General features: G+C 47.6%; 1 protein-coding gene across 1 annotated transcript in view; it reads right to left on the bottom strand.

Moving 5' to 3' along the window:
• AXIN1 (axin 1) overlaps positions 1–19,479 on the bottom strand; it is a 71,791-nt gene that overhangs the window by 11,852 nt on the left and 40,460 nt on the right. Inside the window, exons 3-4 of the mRNA XM_009705773.1 lie at positions 12,927–13,023; positions 4,989–5,126 (exon numbers count right to left, since the gene is read on the bottom strand). Coding sequence (XP_009704075.1) covers positions 4,989–5,126; positions 12,927–13,023 — 235 coding nt within the window. The remainder of the gene's footprint in view (positions 1–4,988; positions 5,127–12,926; positions 13,024–19,479) is intronic.

A 19,479-nucleotide genomic window follows, 5' to 3' on the forward strand; every position in this document is an offset into this window, starting at 1 on the left:
TTTACTAAAAGGCTCCCTAAGTCCCTTGAAGGTGGTTCGGTAACAACCAGCAGCGGAAACACAACTTACCGCACCGTACCTGCAACTTCCTACGAGCCTTTGGTAAGGCATTGCTTCAAAGCCCATCAGATAAAGTCCAAAGGTACAGGATATACAGCAAAACAGTTCCCGAGTCAGGTGAGACCAAGGTTTCTCTACCCGAATGACTATTTCACAAGGCAAAGCCAACAGCGGGCTTGTAACAGGAGGGAGCAACTGAAGGTTGACAGCAGCATGACTGGTTTTGAAAATCAAACATTGATTTCTCCTGAGCATGCAAAGGCTGGAGTGAAACGCTTTACCCAGATAAAGAAACAGGTTAGAACTAACTGCTTGTTCTTGTAGTTCACAATGGTCTAGGACACACCGTTAGCGACTCTTAAGTCCTTGCCAGGAAGAATAAAACTCCTCCATGCTGACAGCCACAGTTTTGATGCTGACGAACTACTTTACGCTCCAACATAAACTCAGACATTTATGAAGTTTCTTTATTGGAAGTCAGGATTCCTATTTTCTTTAATTACATAAGCAGGATTCCAGCGAGTCCTTTAATCCCGCTCTCTTTTCCTCCTTTGGCACAGTAAAGAAACCAGTTGCAGCACAGGGTACCTCTGCCCTGCCAGATAAACGCATCTGCTTGAAAACACTGACTCCCATCAGCTTTTCCTGTCAGATGTCACCATCCATCACTTGCTAACCAGCTTCAAAGTTTCAGCTGCCAACCACACAGCAAGAAAGCAAATAACAGACTTCCTCCCAGTATCACACCTGGGGGGTTCAAACCTGAAGCAGGGACAATGCCCGGCTTTGAAAGTACCAAAGGCATGGGCGTTGCAAGCTTGGGGGTGTGACATGATACCTACATCTGGAAGGGACATACCACTTTCTAATAAATCGCTCTGGAGAACTTCAGAGACACCTTTCATCTGCAGCCACAACACTGCAGCCTGCCAACCGCCGTCCCTGGGCACCCAGCTCAGGGACAAGAAAAGATGAAGCATATGCTGACTAAATCCCTACCACTGGGGTAAGCATTTATTAGCAGTTTATGATAACCCAATGATACGCCCAGCGCTTGGGAGGCTTTTAGGGCTGGTACCTACTTTCTGGAAAACTCTTAGGTTTAAACACCAACTAAAGGACAGGGCAAGATCTGAGCCTGGCGCAGATCCCTGAGGAATGGCAGTGCATCCTTTCTGTTCAGAGCCCTGAGCTCTGGCAGCGCTGTCACACCGGAGCAGGGTGGCATGAGAGTGGTCCAGCCAAATGGGTGCCTGGGATTTGGGAAATCCTCTGGCTGCCTGGAACTCTATTTTGCAGACAACTGGGACCTGGTACTTTGCTTTGCTCCAAGCCTGAGATCAGGGTGGGCTAAGGGAAGGAGAGGGATGCATTGGCTCTCTCTCAGCTTGCTGTGGCTCAGCTCACCCGTGTCACTGAGCAGGAGAGCTGGACCCCAAGCGGGTCCTCAGGCCGGAGCAAGCACTGCTGGGGTGGGCTGGGTCCAGGGAGGCCCTGGGACTGCTGCCTTCCCAAGCCCTAGCACTGGGCTCAGCCTTGCATCAGGTAGGAAAGCCCCAAGAGCGAGAAAACGGCAGCTAATGAAGGATTTGGGGTGCCTGTCCCAAGCTGTCCTCTCTGCTCCAGCAGGGCAGAGGCCAAAGGTTTGATTTGAGGCTGCAGATACCAATTCCACTGAATCTTTTCACCATGCTCAGTCTGCAGTGAAAAATACAACCTACGGCACAAGGCTGGGGCAGCCCAAGCTGGGACTGTAACGCAGGACTTTGGATATGGCAGAGCTGAGCCTTGGCCCCATCGCACGCACCGGTACATTGCAAGGTGCTCCTTGCCCAAGTTACCCGACCGCAGTCTATGCCCGGCAATGCAGCAGGAACCTTCCCACCTACCCAAACCTGCCCCGCACCCCGCTACACAACCCTGCTGCCCAACCTCCAGCCCCTCTGCCCACCCAGCACCCTCGCCCTGCCCACGCCTGGCACGGGCAGAAGAAAGGGAAGACAAAACAACGACACGACCAAGTAAGGCACAGGCAAGAGGCAGTAACTACTGTGTTTTACATTGAAGAAACCCACCAGTCTGGGGAGCAGCCTCCTCAACAAACTCAGCTTTCTTGGACGCAGGGGTGGCGTGGGCTCCGGAGCCGTGTTTTGGTATCTCGCCGTGGCGAGTTGGGCAAAGCTTGGCAGCGTGGGCAGCCTTTCGGCGGGCGGGGAAGCCCTGGATCCATAACCACTAGATGGTGCTTTGTTGACATAATAATGTCAGAAATCTCTTCCATCCACTCCCAAAGGCAGCAGCAGTCAGGGAGATGCAGGCTTCAACTTTGCTGACTGTCTGCTGAGCTATTTTTGCTCTCCAGCAAGGTCGGGGGTGTCCTTCCCTCTGAATTAGGAGGCTGAGATCTGTACTGATGAGCTACAGGCGATACCTTGCTGCAAAATCCTCTGCCTTCTCCCAGTTCCACCCATCAGGCTGCTGCTGGTTGGTAGGGCAAAATAGCTCACCTAACCACGAGTCCTTTTTCGATCACCATGCAAATGATTTCCCTCTCTAGTTAAGCAATATTTTATATTCAAATAGTGAGAATCTCAGCACTGGCTTTGCTTTTCCTGGCTTATTTTCAATTTGCTCAGTTCAGAGAGAGTGATCTGTATGATACGATACTGATGTGTATGATATGATACTGTAGCTTCACTGCACAGACATGAGGCTGAAGTGGCTCAAAAAGTAATAAGGGAATGTGCATATCCTCTAATCCTCTCCCACATTGCTCAGAGTAACTAATTCAGAGTTTGGAGGGTTTTTTTGAAAAACAGAAATCTTACAGTCTTTTCAGTAAAAGGCATTTGGCTTTAAACCAGATGCCTCTTCTCGATGTTACTGCGTGATGGGGCTTCGAAAGGGAACCTGCAGGCTGCTCAGTATGGGGGAGAAAAACAATTTTTTCCTAGCTGTTGCAAATACTTCCAGCTTCTCTGCTAAACTGATAACTGCCTAGCGTGACTAATGCTCGTGGTTTTCCCTGTGCCACTGTGCAGTGAGCCATGCAGACCCGGTAAGAGGCTACCCTGTAGTCCTGGTGTTCAGGTCACAGAAAAAAGCCCCGTGATCTATCAGGATTCACGCTCTCCTCTTGCTGATACCAGCAGCTCCTGCACCTGAAGTGCTGACCTAAAAAAGCTACAATTGCTTACTCTGAGTTTTTCCTGAATGGCTTAATGCCAGATGCCAGCCAGTCAATGAAATACATTCTGAAGACAGCAGAGAGGTTTAATATATAGCATTAGTGGGAGTCCTGAGCTTAAAAACAGATTAAGTCACACAAAAATGTGTTTAAACAGACTTAAATTTATTCTCTGGCACATAGGTATTTGCTGATTTTATGGTACTGCTAGTGGAAGCTTCTTCAAGGAGGCAGAGGGCTGGGATAACGTAGTCTGGTAGAGGTGGGGGCTGCAACAGAGCCACGGGAGGAGGAGAAGGAAGAGTGCTCTAGGACTATGTTAGCAGAAAATGCTGCTGGTCACATTGGCTTTGTCTAGAAAGCAATAGGTACCAGACAGGAAAACAGAGCAATTCCAGAAGAACAGGAATCTAATCACAAGATAGCCCCTCGCTGGCCTTTTCCTGCTGGATGCAGAGGTGCAGGGACTTCGCTGGACAACGCTTGGAGCTGGAGGGAACCTTACAGATCCTTCTGCCTTCCTCACTTCTCTGCATTTGAAATGCAGATGTGACTTAAAGCGAATACTACAACCTACAGCTCTTTTCTGTTTACAGAGCTACTAGATGAACATTTAAAAATACTCTAATGGGGCTGAAGGGTCTGCCCTGGAGCCTCAGAGGCTCAGCTTCCCTGAAAGCACAGAGCCAGCCAAGACAGGCACCAACACCTCCGCTTTAAGGGAGAGCTGCGGGTCACTAAGCACAGAGCCTTCGCCTCAGGGCCATGGCAGCTATTAACTGCAGAGACTCACAATTTCTTCACACAGGGCTGTAGTTATACTGACATTGGTGATGTTCAGTAACACTGTGGCGCCCTCCGAAAACCCTCCTGTATCCCCACCACAAGATATCCATGAGATGCAGTATCTCAGAAGAAAAGATACGGTGTGAATAGTGCTGAACAGGGTGTCTCACACAGGTAATACTGCAGACGACCAATACCTCACGCTCTCCCTTTTGGAGCTTGCTGTGGAGCTAAAGGCCTTGCACGCTTCCCTTGGTTCATCTACGAAGTCCTCGAGCTCTGAAGGGCCCCAGCGGTACCAGGGATCACGGCACGCAGTGCAATGGGCTGGGGTTCCCCAACCACCCAGGTGTGTTTCTCTGCCCAGGAGAGGGTTTTTGGATGCTACACCCGATCAGTTCTGAATTTTCTAGGGATGTGCTAGGCACTGATGGGCAGAACCCTTTTGGTTGTGGTAGAACAGCCTGAGAGCAGACGCAAACACCTCCCAAGCGTACATAACATCACTTGCTATCTGGTTACCATTTATTTGTGGGGGACATAGGGATGACCCAAAACCCCACAGGAGAAGGTGAATCCCTGTTATGTAGTCCCCATCCTCGCATGGAAGGGATTGCTCACAAAGTCAGGAGAGTGAGGGTGCCAAAGAAGATGATGGAGAGCATCCGCAGCCCCTGACTGGTGGTAGAAGCGGGCACTGCTGTGCCACAGCTGGTACCTTACAGCAGGGAGGGAGTGCTGGAGCTCACAGAGCCCTGCATGGATGGGGCAACAGCACCGTGGAAGCTCCTGGGGCAACAGCAGCTTCCAGAAGCCCCCGTGCAAGTGATGACCATGGCCGCTGGAGCAGGGAATTGGTCACCCCAGTTGCTTCCAGAGCAGCTGAAAGCTCCCTGTGGTGTACAGTAGGCAGACAAACTCCCAGGCTGGTAGAGGAGGCAAGGAGGTTACTAACCGCTCGAACGCGTTTAAGGCGCTCCTCTAATTTCTCCTCTGCTTCACGTTCCTTTTGTACTTCCTCCAAACGATTGATCAGTTCTGCAGCAAACTTCTCTGGTTCAACGTGGATATCCTTTGGCATTCGGTATGTACGCTGGAGGAAAAACATACCGGAGGTTAGCAAAAAATGCACGAAAAATCACACATTTGTTTTGGAGGCTTTGATAACTGGAAATGCCGGTTGTTCTGGTGGGGAGTTGAGGGAGGACAGGCTGGCAGATGCCGAGGTGCAGCCTAGGACCGAGGGGCTGGAAGCTGAGCCACCATCGTGAGCTCCCCAGCTGCCACCAGCTCCGCACACCACCCCACGTAAGGCAAAGGTTTTCTGGAGCCACAATTCAACAAGCTCTTTCGGCACCAAACTCCATTTTGGGATGGATGTGCCCGCTTTTCTCCCAATGCACACGTGGTCAACAGGAATATGCTGGTCTCAATGGGTGGGAAAAGGACATACAGACAAACCTCTCCAAAATCATGCTTAGAGTAGTGATGTTTTCACTTTGCTAGAAAGGAGGACTCTTTACACACATGTATTCACCTTAACGCAGGTGGATCGGCATATGCCGGTCAATCTCTGCAAATCCAGCCCATAGCCACAGAAAGGAGCGGGAATTCTGTCACTTCCAAGATATTTTGCTTCCCTCCTCCTTTTGCTACAACCCAGCCCAGTCACAAAAGGATATGGTTCCCACAAAACATCCTCTCTTACCAAAGAATCCTCCAGGATCGCATCTCAGCTCTTCAGAGCCATGCAACGATCCCCTCCTTGCTTTATCAATACAGCAACCTTACAAGCGCAGATACCATTTTTCTGCTTGCTCTGGGTGAACAAATGAGTATTTATGGAAGTTCAAGGGCATTCTCAGCTCCTTATGCTGAGTTACTTTGTCCCTAAATTCCTGAGCTCTGGGATAAGAAATGAAGCTATCAGCCGCTGTATTTTTCCCCTCATCCCTTCTACATTATTTTGTTAAAATAGTAGAGCAAATATTCTAGACACAGCAGAGATAAAAATTTAATTTGGAGGAAAAATATACGGATAATTCAACAGTATAAAAACCTGCATTCAAATATTTCAATACCAACATGAGAGAAATATACACTCTATAGGACCAGAGATAAAATTGAATGTGAAGACATGAGATAATTCATAGCAAAAGAACAAATGCAGCACCAGGAGCAGACATGGAGTTTGAAATCTTTAAAGGAGGATGAGAGACGATCCAAATTTACCCTACACTGGCCAAAAGATCAATGCGCAAGACTAAAATAATGCTTTGCCTCAAAACCTAACAAAAGTATGCAAATCATATTGGTTTTTCACTCTCTGCCAGCTGCCGAATAGAAGGCAGGGAAAGAAAAATCGAGGCAGTAAGTATTCTCCTGATGGCACCGAGAAGTTGAAGACATCTTTTATGACACCCAAGTTGGGTTGCAGAGGTCTCAGTTAAAGCAGTGCTTGTTTTGTTCCCTGAGAGCAAGACCCAGCCAACCCTGCCAGCAAATCTCATTTCCAGTGCTCGTTGCTGTCGCCTTCTCTTCCACGCTGGATGGTGCTGGGCTGCAAGGTCCCGGGGGATGTCTGCAGACACGATGCACTTTTACAGGTAAAAGGACTGCCTGCTCTAGCACTCGCTTTCCGTGTCAAGCAGAGGGACTGACAGCTCCACCTGAAGCTGTCCAAGGCAGGATTGATCCATCTGAGCGGGGAACAGCCCCAACCAACCATCCTCTTCATCCCAGGATGCAGCCACTGGAGAGGGCATAACAGGTGTGAGCTACCAGGTGGCTCCCACCCTGGGATGACAAAGTCTTTGCTGCCACCAGGACCTTCAGCCCTGCAAATCAATGGCCTGTATTAAAAAGAAACACCACAGAAAAAGATTTTCATCAACAAAAATTATGTTTAGCCTTGAAAAATTGGCACAAGGGCCAAAGTGGCATGCTTCGTCCCAGTGCCTGGACCTTGTGTTGTCCAGAAATGGGCCCCAGATGTGCTCCATCATGGGGGAAGACGTGACAGAGCTGGCCGCTGCTCTGTTACTCCCTGGGGAGCTTCTAGGATCCAAGTGATGTTGGATCATCCCCCCCATTCCCCCTCGTGTGCCCTGGGGAAGCATGTCTGGCTAAGGGAGTCTGCCTTCATCAGAAACACCAAACCCACGACCACCACCATCCATCTCGTGAAGTAGCGCCAGCGATTCCCAAGGAGGGAAACCTCTCTCTCGCCTGACAAGTCGCAACCCGCCGGGTGATGTGTTCACTCCCTCCTGCCACCTCAGACATGCCAACTCTCCCTGCGGTTGTTTATATGACGGCAGCACCAAGCCTTGCTCCGTTAGAAATTTAATGAGCCTAATGAGAGGTAGCTCGGTGCTCAGCAGTTACAGTCTCACCTCTCCTCGTTGCAGTTACTGCAGCGGCTTCCATAGAAAAGCAGAACAAAGAAAGAATTTCCCTTTATTCTCCTAGGCTTTGATGTAATGCAGCACCCCAGACCACAGTCTCTCCCAAGCCCCCAGCAGCAGCAGGTGCAAGGGCTGAAGTTTGCTAACCTGCGTGTTTGAGTCCTGTTACAACAAGGTGGTTCTCTCCAGGCCCAGCAATGCTTAAGGCCCACAGCTCCCTCTCTGATGAGGATCTGAAGACACTCAGGGTCATTGCTGTATCCAGGGCACTCAAGAGAAGACAACTCTGGTCTTTCACAACTAATACTTCAGCATGTTTACCCACAGTCTCTCAAAGTCTGGAGGCGACTGAAGCTCAACTAAAGAAATTAAAATAATCGAACCCAAGAATTTTTAGGATGAACTTGTTTTCCTCTCTCCTTGGAGCTTTCCACTCAGCACAACAGCTTGCAGAGGTCCTCAGCAGTCTGTTCCAGGGTGCAAGATGCAGTCCCCTCTGTGAAGCCACCTCTGCAAGGGTCTCCTTGACCATCCAAGTTCAACGCAACTGAAATAAACCTCACTTCACCCCATGGATACCGATTGCATGCGCCCTGCGTTGTCCTAGTGGGTACCCATAACGGTGATTCACAGAAAGCTCGCAAGCAGGATGCTGCTCTGATCATCACCATGGGTCTGATCAAAGGATGAACTACACAGACTTCCCCAAAACTAATAGTATTGCAGAATAATGAATGCAAATTCCCTGTGCTGAAACAATACAGATAACTGCCGAGGGCTCGCTCTGTCTCCCTGAACAGTAAATGTGGACTGCATTGACCTGGTTCAAAAGGCTTAGGACAACAAAGTGTTTGAAACTTTTATCAGCTGACGGGTCTGACTTCGGAAGGGAGACATGCTCCATCAAAAACCAGCCAGGCCAAGCCTGTGCCTGGAGGAAGATCCTTCGGGGCTTCAAGATTTTGAACCTGTCCCCGGTTTCCCGTGGGCATACAGAGCCCTGCCAAGGCAGTCGTACATAAGCCGTTCAGCGTTCTGAAATCAGAAGGGCTGGGAATGCTTTTGTTCCAAGTAAAGGGTGCAGCACTCTCAGAGCTCGCTGGTTTTGGAGGATCCAGCCCTCCAGTCTGGACCAGAATGAGATCTCTGGACATTCTGGGTCAACAATTCAGAAAGGAAGCACTTAATTTTAAAGAATTGTTTTGTCTACAGCTGTTTTATCTAATGTTTTATTTAATTATCTACTTCTATTGAATGCCACTAGTTCAGATGGGTCTGTCCAGAACCAAACCACACTGAATTGGGGAGGCTGCAGAGGACAACAGATGGGAGGCTGAATGCCAGATGGGTTGGCAAGAAAGAAATAGCTTGAACCGGTCCGGATGGAGCAATCTTTCCTAGTGACACTTGTGAGGAAGGATTTCTTGGGGTACCTATCACCAGAACATTGTCCTTGACATGTGAAGTGTCTGAAGCTCTGGTACCTTTGGGAAGAAGCACCCTGCTAAGAACACGCGAGAGACACAAGCTCTCCAGCAGTTCCACTTAGCACCTGCTATCATGTTTTCTCCTTTTCTTGAGCTGATGGAGGGGCAGTTACATGGATTTTGCTCCATGAGGCAGACGCAGGTTTTGAGTTTTGATGGATTTAACCTTCCCTGAGAAACTGAGGTTTGAGGACCAAGTTGCACATTAGAACACACTAGCATCCTAAACGTGTGGTTTTACTATGATCTATACATGAAAAGGCTGAAAGCGAAGAATCTCACTGTGGTTTGCAGGTTCCCCTTGGAAAGAATAAACCTCGATTGCTCTGAGACGAAACAGGAAGTTTTCCAACATTATCACGGGGCAGAGGTCTCTAACCAGCTCCAGGGATCCATGGGTTGGGCTAAACCGTTTCTGACAGATCTAACTGGGTCAAAGAATTCTGTGTTGGTAAATCTCCCTCTTCCACAGGAGGTTTGGAGCCTTCATGATGCCTGAGCGACCGATGTTAGATCACAAGTCAGTCTTGGAAATGAAAGGAAGACGGCAGGCTAGAGAAGCCAAGAGAAAAGAACTTCTGAAGCTCCACGTTTCCCGGAATAATGCATTCCTCTGTGACATATGTTTTTAAAGGATAAATGGTGTCTCCATACCAGAAACGCTTGTGGCAAAGCTCATGGATAGCTGGATTTTGGCATCCACTTTAGCAGCACTCAGGGATCAGCAAGGAGTCCCACTGCTGCAAGGCGTTTGAGGAAAATGGCATAAAACAGCTGATGGGAATTCTGAGCAGGTTCCCAACTCACAGGAGCAGAAAGCTCATTTAGCTGTAGATATCCAGGCAGCACAAGATCAGGGCTCCTCCCGTACACTCCTCACTCGTACAGCATAGCAGAGTGGTCACTCAGAATCTTCTGTTCCACTCAAGAACATTACGGAAGCCACCTCGCAGCATCCTTGATTGTGGGGCAAGACAGAAGAGTTCCCACCTGATGACCAAGCTACAGCAAGAACATCACAAAATGGCTTCTTCATGCAGTTAAACAAACAAACAAACAAAGGAATCCCAAGTCTTAATGCTTGAGGTTGAATTTTTCTGAATTTGTTGGGAAAAAGGAGCATCTCCCATCCTCTCTTGGGACTGGACGAATGCCAGAGCCAGCGCAAATACAGTGAAATAGCACAGGTACGGCCCTGTGTTCTCTGGGTTCTCATCCTTCCTTTGGGAACTTGCTTGCTCTTTCCATCCTTGGTGCTCCAAGACTCTGCTCAAATCCAAGACAGAGATGGAAAACCACATGAAAAGCAACACTCACTCGTGTGTAATGGGTTCCTGCCAGAAGCACGAAAAAAAGGTCTCGTGGCTTGCTAGAGACCTTCACCCACTGCATTCCTGGGCAGAGCACCATTTCACAGAACATAACTTTTCCAAACTTAGAGCACTGGTGAAGTTTGTAAGCGTGGAAGATGCAGAACCCAGCCATCCATGCACCACAATCTGCTGCACAGCCAGGCATCCTATATAACCAGCACATCCTTTCATTATTTGGAGGCAGCAGGGATGCTGAAACTAGCGGGCTGTCTCCTATGAACACATAATCACTACAGTTTATAGCTTCTGGATCTAACTAAGAGTGCTGCTATTAAAAGCAATAGAAGTTCTTTCAGAATTTTGCATAATAGCCCTGTAACTCATTTGTAAGGGAATGGTAAAGTCTCTAAAGGGCTTCTGAAATGACTTTCTGGAAGTAGGAGGTTCTCCACTATCAGTAGGAAAACATGCGGTGCATTCCGCAAGCACTATCAGTATGGAGTCTGGCTACGCTGGTTACATACGAGTCTATAAGGACCCTCTTTCACTCAAAGGTTGCAATTTAGTCATTGCTACACGTTTAAAAGCATGCTAACCACCAGGTCCAGGCGGCTGACGGAGGCCGCTTTAGCTATGGGCTGCGAGATAGCCTAACCACTAGCTTCGGAAAGCAACACTTGAAGAGACATTTGCATGGCTCCTTGCTAATTGGGGATGTTTAGTTCAGTAAGTGTGCAGTTAGAGGTGATTTTAAAAGACTAACTTTATAACATTTCACACTGGTGTTGTCAAAACATATTGTCTAATTACCTTCTCCTTTCTTGGTTGATTGATAAGCGAGGGCAGAGCAGTGCCTCTCTGAAGTTGATGCCAATTCTGTGTCAGTAATTGGCTGGCAGGAGGTGCCAGAGTGTCTGAACTAAACTTTTATTCCCTGGAGAAAGACTAGAACTAACTCGACTTCTCAGGTCTCCGCTCCCACATAAACATGCGTCAAGATGCCTTTTCCCTGGGACTTAAAATTACAGCGCAGAACCTAATGGGAACAGCTGATGTTTCACAGAAAAACCCTTGTGAAGCGTCCGTGTGTAGTTTAGGAGGAATATGTAATTCTAAAAGACCATGTAGATAAGTAGGATAATATAAAAATTTCTAAGCAGCAGGTGGCCAATTTAAACCTTGTTTCCCGCTCCATCCTTTATTAACTAGTTTCCAAAAAGGTCAATAAAATTTAATGCTAAGTAAAACTAATTAGCCTGCAAGGAACTGCTGCTGGAATGACACTTATTCAGCTCAACAAAAGAAATGTTTGGCAGATGGAAGTTCGTTAAAGCAGAGCTCGCTATACATATTTAATGCTCCATACTCTGAGTTTATAACCTGCAGTTCATCGAGGCATTGCCAGTGCACACGAGCAACAGAAAGCCACTATTATTTTTATCCAAAAGGTAAAGCCACTGACAAGCTTTGAAGTCGGAGAATATTCACTCAGTAGTTCCCACTGTTGGGGAACAGCAACAACAACAACAAAAAATAAAGGCCAAGCTTTCAAACTTCAACTCTAACAAAGCCATGCTTACAGTAAAAACGGCATCAAGAGAAATAAAAAGGCACCCAGCCAGCCTTTTCAACAGCGACCACATTGTGAAAGCAACTGTGTGAAAAGAGAGGTGACTGAGCAAGGATGGCTAGCGAGCGTCCGCAGCCAGGGCTTTCATTGTCAACCCAGTGATCAAAGCACAGGAGACCCTCTTAAATCTAAGGAAAATAATCTAATTTAAAAGGCAAAACAAAGAGTGGTGGTTTTGTTGTTGGGTGGTTTTTTTCTTTTTTAAATCAGATTAAAACAAGGGTTTATTTCTGCTGGTATTATGCTGCTTTGAGCAGGCAGGACGAGAACAGCTGCGTCAAGTTTGAAGGCACTTCTGGAAAAAGCAGATGGAGGTTTTTTTTCTCCTTATTTGATTTGTGCTGGAGTCCAGCTGTCCAAAGGGAAGGAAGCACCTTTATTCCCTGCTAGATATTAAATGTCACCTGCAACTTCTCAACAAAAAGAAAATAATAATAAGCAGAGCTGCAGATGGTGCTGCAGAGCCCTAGCAGCTATGTTCACCTTCCAAAAGCTGTTTGCTTACCTGGAGAAATCGGGGAGACAGTATCAGACAAATGAAATACTTACGCCTGCACCTTCTTTGCTTTCCTGCCTCGTGTCCCCAGGGCTTTGCTGAGTCCTTGAGAACAGGTTACAGCTCTCTTTGGCTGCCCAGGGCAGAAATACTGCTCGGGACAGTTGCATTTCTCCCCAGCTGACCTTGGCTGAGAGCTACCATCAGCCTCCATGTCCAACGGCCTCCTACACCTTCCACAAACACCTCCAGCTCACCCCAGGGCACGGAACCTGCTTGCAGGTAAATGCCAGCCACTGCTTCCATTCTCCATCCAGGAGAAGCAACTGGCTACTGACTGAATGGTTAAGAAAAAGTACGTGTTTTGGGCAGCCCTGGATGATGAGTTTGGCAGAAAGCTACCAAGTCCTTTCTTAGCGTGGTGTATTTCCATCTTAAAACATCCCCAAATGAATACAGCGCTAAGGGGGGGTTAAACTCAAGCAAGCAGAGCAACTATATGCTGGAGATCTCACATATTTTACATATTTACCTCTAGGGAAGGAGATAGTGCTACTTACAGGAATGTGAGGTAGTGGCACACGTCCATTTGCTTTGGCACTTTCTTGCATCTCTCTGCGATGCTGCTTTCGGAGTCTGTACGGTGGGATCCCATCTCTGCCGGAATAAAACAACAACATGCCCTGCTTTACTGCCTTTCTCTGATACATTACGTTCATTTAATACTCGCTGCCGCAGGGTGGCAGGTAGGAAACCCCTTTACATTTGAGAAAGGCTTTGCATGCTCAGAGAAAGAGGAATCTGTATGGGGAATGATGCTCGCCCAGGTCCCCGCACCAGCAACACTCTGGCACGGGGTGCCGGGGGGACTTACATGGCATCGGTCGGGAGCAGAGCAAGGCTGGGCTCCTGTGACCGCTGCCCTCGGCAGAGGGCAGGGAGAAGGACTTGGACCGCGTCCTGGTACCTTTTATAGTTGGTTGCTTTCTATAAAAGAGCCTGTAATGTACACAGTAAACCACAGGGCAGGCTAGGAGGGGGAGGAGGAGAAGGAGGAGTAAGAGCTCAGTGAGCATCTATACCAAGGGGAACTCGGTTGGTGAACAAGGTATATATTTCTAAGAGAGCATGACAACTTCTCAAATGGCTTATCAAAGCAAAGCGGTAGGCTCCACTGCTCTTAAGACGATATCTGAAGATATCTGAAGGTATCTTAAGATGATATCAGACTGATAGCTCAGTCTGAAATTATGGGCTTGAAATTATATTGAATAATATTGAAATTATAGTCCATACGGAAGAACCCAGCCCTCTCACCAGAGAAGGCTGGACGAGGTTAAGAAGCGATGCCACGTGCAGTGACACCCAGCTGAACCAGCTCAGCTCAGGTTCGTGCCCTTGCTGAAAAAGCCGGTGGTGGAGGTCTCTGCAGAGGAAGGAGAAAGCGGTGGCAACGACCCTTGGTCCCGACAGACCGGGAGCCGGGTCCATGGCTCTGCCGTGAGCTGGGGGACGGTGCAGACCTGCTCTGCCGAGCCGCACGCAGCCCTTCGGCAAAGACAGGGACCTGGGTGCACGAGGGTCCCAGTGATGGGTGTCAGAGGCACCAGGCTCCGCTAAGCACCCCTAACGGTAAAGCATCACTGCCCCAGTATGACTTCAGGTGAAGAAAGGGAACTCATTTTTGTTCTCACCACTGCGACCACCCTGCTTACACCCGGGGACAAGGAGAATGGGAGTGAAGCGAAGCCCAGTTCTGAGATAAGGACATGGGCCCATCTCCTGGTGATACCAGGTTATTTTGAGAAAAATCAAGGAATGCAAAACCAAATGCCAGCCTGCAGCTTGGCAATTTGGAGCATTCCTTTTTTATTTTACATGTTTCCCTGCTTCAGTCAAAGTAACCGCTTAGGAAGTCTGTGCAACGCCACAGAAATGGGTGGAAATGAACGGAGGGATTTGGTCTGGCCGAAGTACCGAATAACTTCCATGCACACGCACTGTCTCCTTCCAACCCCGCTCTGCTCCGAGCAGTGCAAACGAACCAGTCCCAAGGCATCTCACAAGAAGATGTTTGCACAAGCCAAATGTACTTAGCACCTACCCCCCTCCCCAACTGCCAAGCACAGCTGCTTCTTGAGAACATAAACCAGTTTAACCAGCAGATTTTTAAAGTCGAGATGCCATTTGGCAAGGGAAACACAATTTACTGCAGTGTTTTGCCTGCAAACCTCCTGAATAACAAGCAGCAACCTGCGCAAGGTTGGTCACCGTGAGCTCTCCTTCCCATTTCCATCGTGCTGGCTGCCTCCCTGGCTCCCTGGAAATGTGGGCGCAGGCAGAATCGCGCCCAAATTATATCAGAAGAATGTAATTTCATGCAGTAACCCAGGCATTCAAAATGAAACACCGTTAAAATAAAAGAATAAAACCTGTGATTAATGACAAATGCTTTTTAGTAAGAAGACAAACGAGAGAACAGAAAATTAGCCAGGCTAATTACAGCTCTGGCTAGTGGCTGCAGGTAATGAGGGAGGAGGAAGAGCGCGGCGGGGAGCATCACCTCCGCTGCGCCTGGCAGTGACACGTTCCGGGAGCAGAGCAATTTCCCCAAGCGTTGCTATACCGACAGGCGATTACGATAGCTTTCATTAGCCGGCTTCATTTTCTTTAATGACGAACCTCCATTTGAAAAAATAACTTAAAGAGTCACAACGGTTAAAGAGTTTCATCGCATCACGATGTGGCTTCTTGCAGACTGGATGGCAACAAAACAACTGGTAATTTTTACAGGAAAAAAAAAATAAAAATCTGGGGGATTATTTTAGCCATCGCTGGTCAGCATCAATAGACAACATTTCAGCTTAACTGCCGCACAAAACCCGGGTGCCAGAACACAACTCGCATGCTAAAGCTGCACGGCCATTCGCGGGAGAAGCGGCATTATATTAGAAGGTGCAATTTTTCTTTCTTTCTCTTTTTTTTTTTTTTTTTTAATTCTCCCCAGCAGCAGTCCCAGCGGAAAGAGCGACTTTTGTTCCCAGCACAGTAGCGAAAGGCTGATAATGGCCTCTAATCTATCCGGCTTCAAACACATGTTCAGCCCCGCTGTGCTGCCTTTGATGTCATTTTAACTAGATTCCCCAATGCCACCTCTGAACTTGGAACATTCCTTCGTTCAATGTACTGTGCCAACTCAACCAGAGGAAGCAAATTCAAAGATAAGCACTTTAATTTTATCCCAACAAAACCTTATTCAATAGATGGGGGGAAAGCAAGGAAAACCAATACCGTACTTTTGTTTTCCTTTTGTCAGGTAGCTTGCTTTGAGATATTTTCAATAGATAGAGAAATAATATATATATCTCGCTTAAAAAAAAAAAAAAATCAAAACTTTTTTAGAGCACACCTACTTTTAAAAATAAAACTTTCCCAAACTGTTTTTCCTTGTTTCATCATGTGACTTTCTTTAGCACCAGAAAGCTCTGCGCTGAAATGCAATGGGGCGAGCAAGAGTATTTCTATCGTTTACTTAATGACAATGTAATTCGTTTGCTATTGGGGAAATGCAGAGGCTTCCTCTCCTCTCCAAACCAACCTGCGAGAGCAAGAGTTTTGCTGTGGCTCTGCAGCTGGGACTCTTCTAACGAGGGCTGTCTTTGCCCCTCCACAGACAGCCTCCAAATCCAACCATTAAGCTTAACAAGTTGCAAATCACCATTTGGGATCTCTGAAATTAAAAAGTTGTTAAATTTGTTTAAATATAGCAGAACTCAAGGTCATTCTGGATCACTGGCCATAGGAAAGACAGGAAATAAATCCACAGCAAAACTGATATTTTCTACCAATTACTCTTATCAAAGCACCACCGTCACCAAGGGATCTTTCTCACATAAAGAAGCACGATGGGAAAAACACCAGGCATTTTGGCCAAAGGCCAGTCATCTGAGGAATAATATTTAATCCGTAAGGTTTCTTCAAAGGAGTAACCACTCTCCTAACCTCCTTTGCTCCGGGGAATGACCATCCTTACTCTGGGGCAGGTTTGACTGGAATTGGGGAAGAACCAGCATCCCTCCGGCACTGAGGGCTTCCCAAGCGCCTGGGGGAAAGGCAGAGGTGTCTCCCAACCAAGATAAGCCAGGACACATGATAAGACCCAGAGGAAGAAGTACTGTTTACTTGGACCACAACAGTGGTCCGTACCTCTTCTTTACCCATGTAAGCTCTCGCAGAAATAGAGAGAAGAAAGATATGGACCTAAGGCGTTTCTGCATCTGAATTGGAACATCATGCGGCAATTTAATGCATTTCAGCTTCTGCCTGTTGCCTCCCTACCTACAGTTGCTTTAATTTCCCTTGAGCATCTCTGTTGTGACAACCTCTCCCACCCAGAGGCTGTCTCCTCCACTTGGGAAAGATGTTATCCGTGTGCTGGGGTTATCCAAGACAGCAAGAGCAATTCAGGACTGCACTGTAAATGATGCTGCAAGCCGGGCACAGGCTCTGAGCAGTCCAGGGGGGAGGCAGAGCCCCCAAAACCCTGACCCACCACTGACCCACCACCCACCACCGGCATACTTCCCGGGCCAGCGCTTGCCGAAGCCTTTCACCGTGTCCTCTCCAGACCTTGCCTCCGCACAAACCAGCTAAAACAACACAGCTGCCACGCCGATTATAAAAACAGGTTTCAGCAGAGAGGACCGGAGCTGTTTTGCCTACGAGGGCAGAGGAATTCGTATGACACAGGAAGACTGAAAAATAATCAGTGGAGCGCAGGCATTTAAGAGCAATGTTTTTTAAGCCACTCAAAAAGCAAACTCCTCAAACAACAGGGACTGATAACATTTTTGTTATATAAATTCAACCCATTACAATAATATTTACGGGTGCTTGGAAAGATATCCTGTTGAAAGTTTGTCTTTTAGGTAAGTGTGCTTGTAGCTGGTATCACAGAAATCGACTTTTAAAAACACTTTGGTGAGCTGGGTACTCCCAAAAAGCCAGTGCCTGCCTCCCTTCGCCCCAGCTCAGGAGGTCAGATAGCCAGAGCATCACCCAGGTCTTTGCTCACGGCTTTCCATGCTGGGCTGTGCATGCAGCCACATCCAAACCTCGCTTTGCTGTGATCAATACAATATCAAAGCTTGGAGCTGGTGACAATGGCAATACATCCGAGTACAAGCAGCTGCTTGATGTGTCTGCCTTCTCCACTGACTTGAGTTGGTCAAAGCTGGAAGAGCACGCCTTGCATCACGCCGTGCTCTCTGGGCACCTGCCCACTTTCCCAGTTTATTGGTACTTCTCAATTAGCTGGCGTTTGCATCCTGATTGTCCGGACATGTTTTCCTCTGATGGAGGGTCACGGAGGTTTGGGATCACACTCCGTTCACACACTGCCTTGGAGCAGAAGCCAGATTTCTTCTTCATTATGGAGCTTGACTGCTGTATGTAAACAGCACACATAGGGAAGAACCTCACTCGTCAGCAAACGAGGCTTTTATTGCCATTTTCCTCAGAGGAGGCCTAAATTCAAAGCACCGAGACATGCAAGTCTTGTCAAGCAGCAGGAGTCCCTTCTTTAACTTGCGTCTGGTTGTTCTTCATTTTTGCTGCCTTGAGCAATTCTGCAAAAATTCCTTTGAAAGTCAGGAGGCTGATAGGTTCAGCAATGCCATGTAAAAACCGAACAAAGCCTGGTACTGGAGTTTTAAAGTGTGTAATGAAGAGCAAGTGCTGAAAACAGAGAGAGTCTTTGTAAGCCAAAGGTCAAGGCTGTACGTCCAGAATCCCAATCTGGGGATCAATCTGCATGCAACCAGTTGGGAGATGCACAGAAAGAAAGATCACAGGTTTACCCTTATGGTTTTTGAGACTTACTTAAAACAAACCACTGAGATTGGATTAGTTATTAGCAGAAGGCAGCGCACATATCAGCGGTAATTCAAGTTCTAGAAGCAGCCTATGGTGGGCATAGGAGGGATAAAATGCCTAAAGGAAAAAGGAGCAAAGGAAAAAGAATGCATAGGATGGTCAAACAGAAATTATTCTGCCTGTGAAAGAAATAAATTATGGCTACTGAAATAAAAATCAGGAGGGTGAAGAACTCTGGCATAAATGATCACAACCCCATGAGCCTGCTGGACCAGTGGAAAAGGCAGTGCTAAAAGCTAATTAATTTTGAAGAGTCCTCACATCTGTCTCTCCTGATAGCCAGAAGTTACATGATCCCTGCCATCTTCAGAGCGCTCCTCCATAAATTGATGAATATGAAGAATCGCAGAAGGATGTGGCAAAGCAGCTGGATTTGTATCAAACGGAGCCTTTAATGAGCGATCCTCTACAGCTTTCTGTCCCAAGGGCATCCTCCCACGCCCCTTTGGCCAATGTCTGCCTCCTCCATTTTGCAACATGACATGGATAAGGTGTAAGGAGATGGTGCCAGGGAGCAGAACAGACTCAATAGCTGTTCCTAAACGGCTCCAACGCTCCGCGAAGCCAGAGACAAGCACGCTACGGGCTCGCAGAGAGCATCCACAGCAGATACAGAAGCCCCCTTACCACGTCACACATTCACCAGCTCACTGTACTAGCTGAGGGCAGGTGGAGAACTGTTAGGGCACCCATTGACAACATCTGTGACACGGGCTGGAAAGTTTCTCCAACAAGGTCTGACAGCTCCTGACATTCACAGCGACACTAAACGAGCCTCTTGGAGGACTTTGTGTTTACAGCACTGCTGTTAATAAAACCCTCTCCTAATTCTGTAAACCTGTCATCTTTCGCTTGAAGAATCAAAGGGTTTCTGCTCTACAGAAAGACACTTTGCATTTGCACTACTAAAAAACAGACCAAACATTGAATATTTTCTGCCAAATCCTTTTTTTCCACCACAGAGATGCAGTCACAACAAAACCTCATAACCCCTTTCTTCTCCCTTTGCAGACCATCTTTAAGGGAAGTATCTCATGGGTGAGATACAGGGTGCTGTCATGAGGGTCAGAGCTAGAAAAAACCAGAAAACATTTGGCAGGGGCTTATTGGTACAAGTTGTGTTAAAGTGCAGTGGTCACTAGACATAAACTAGAAATGGTCAATCACCAATCCTGCTGA

The sequence above is a fragment of the Cariama cristata genome, unplaced genomic scaffold (assembly GCF_000690535.1).
Source record: "Cariama cristata isolate BGI_N322 unplaced genomic scaffold, ASM69053v1 scaffold22908, whole genome shotgun sequence".
In the NCBI taxonomy this organism is placed as follows: domain Eukaryota; kingdom Metazoa; phylum Chordata; class Aves; order Cariamiformes; family Cariamidae; genus Cariama; species Cariama cristata.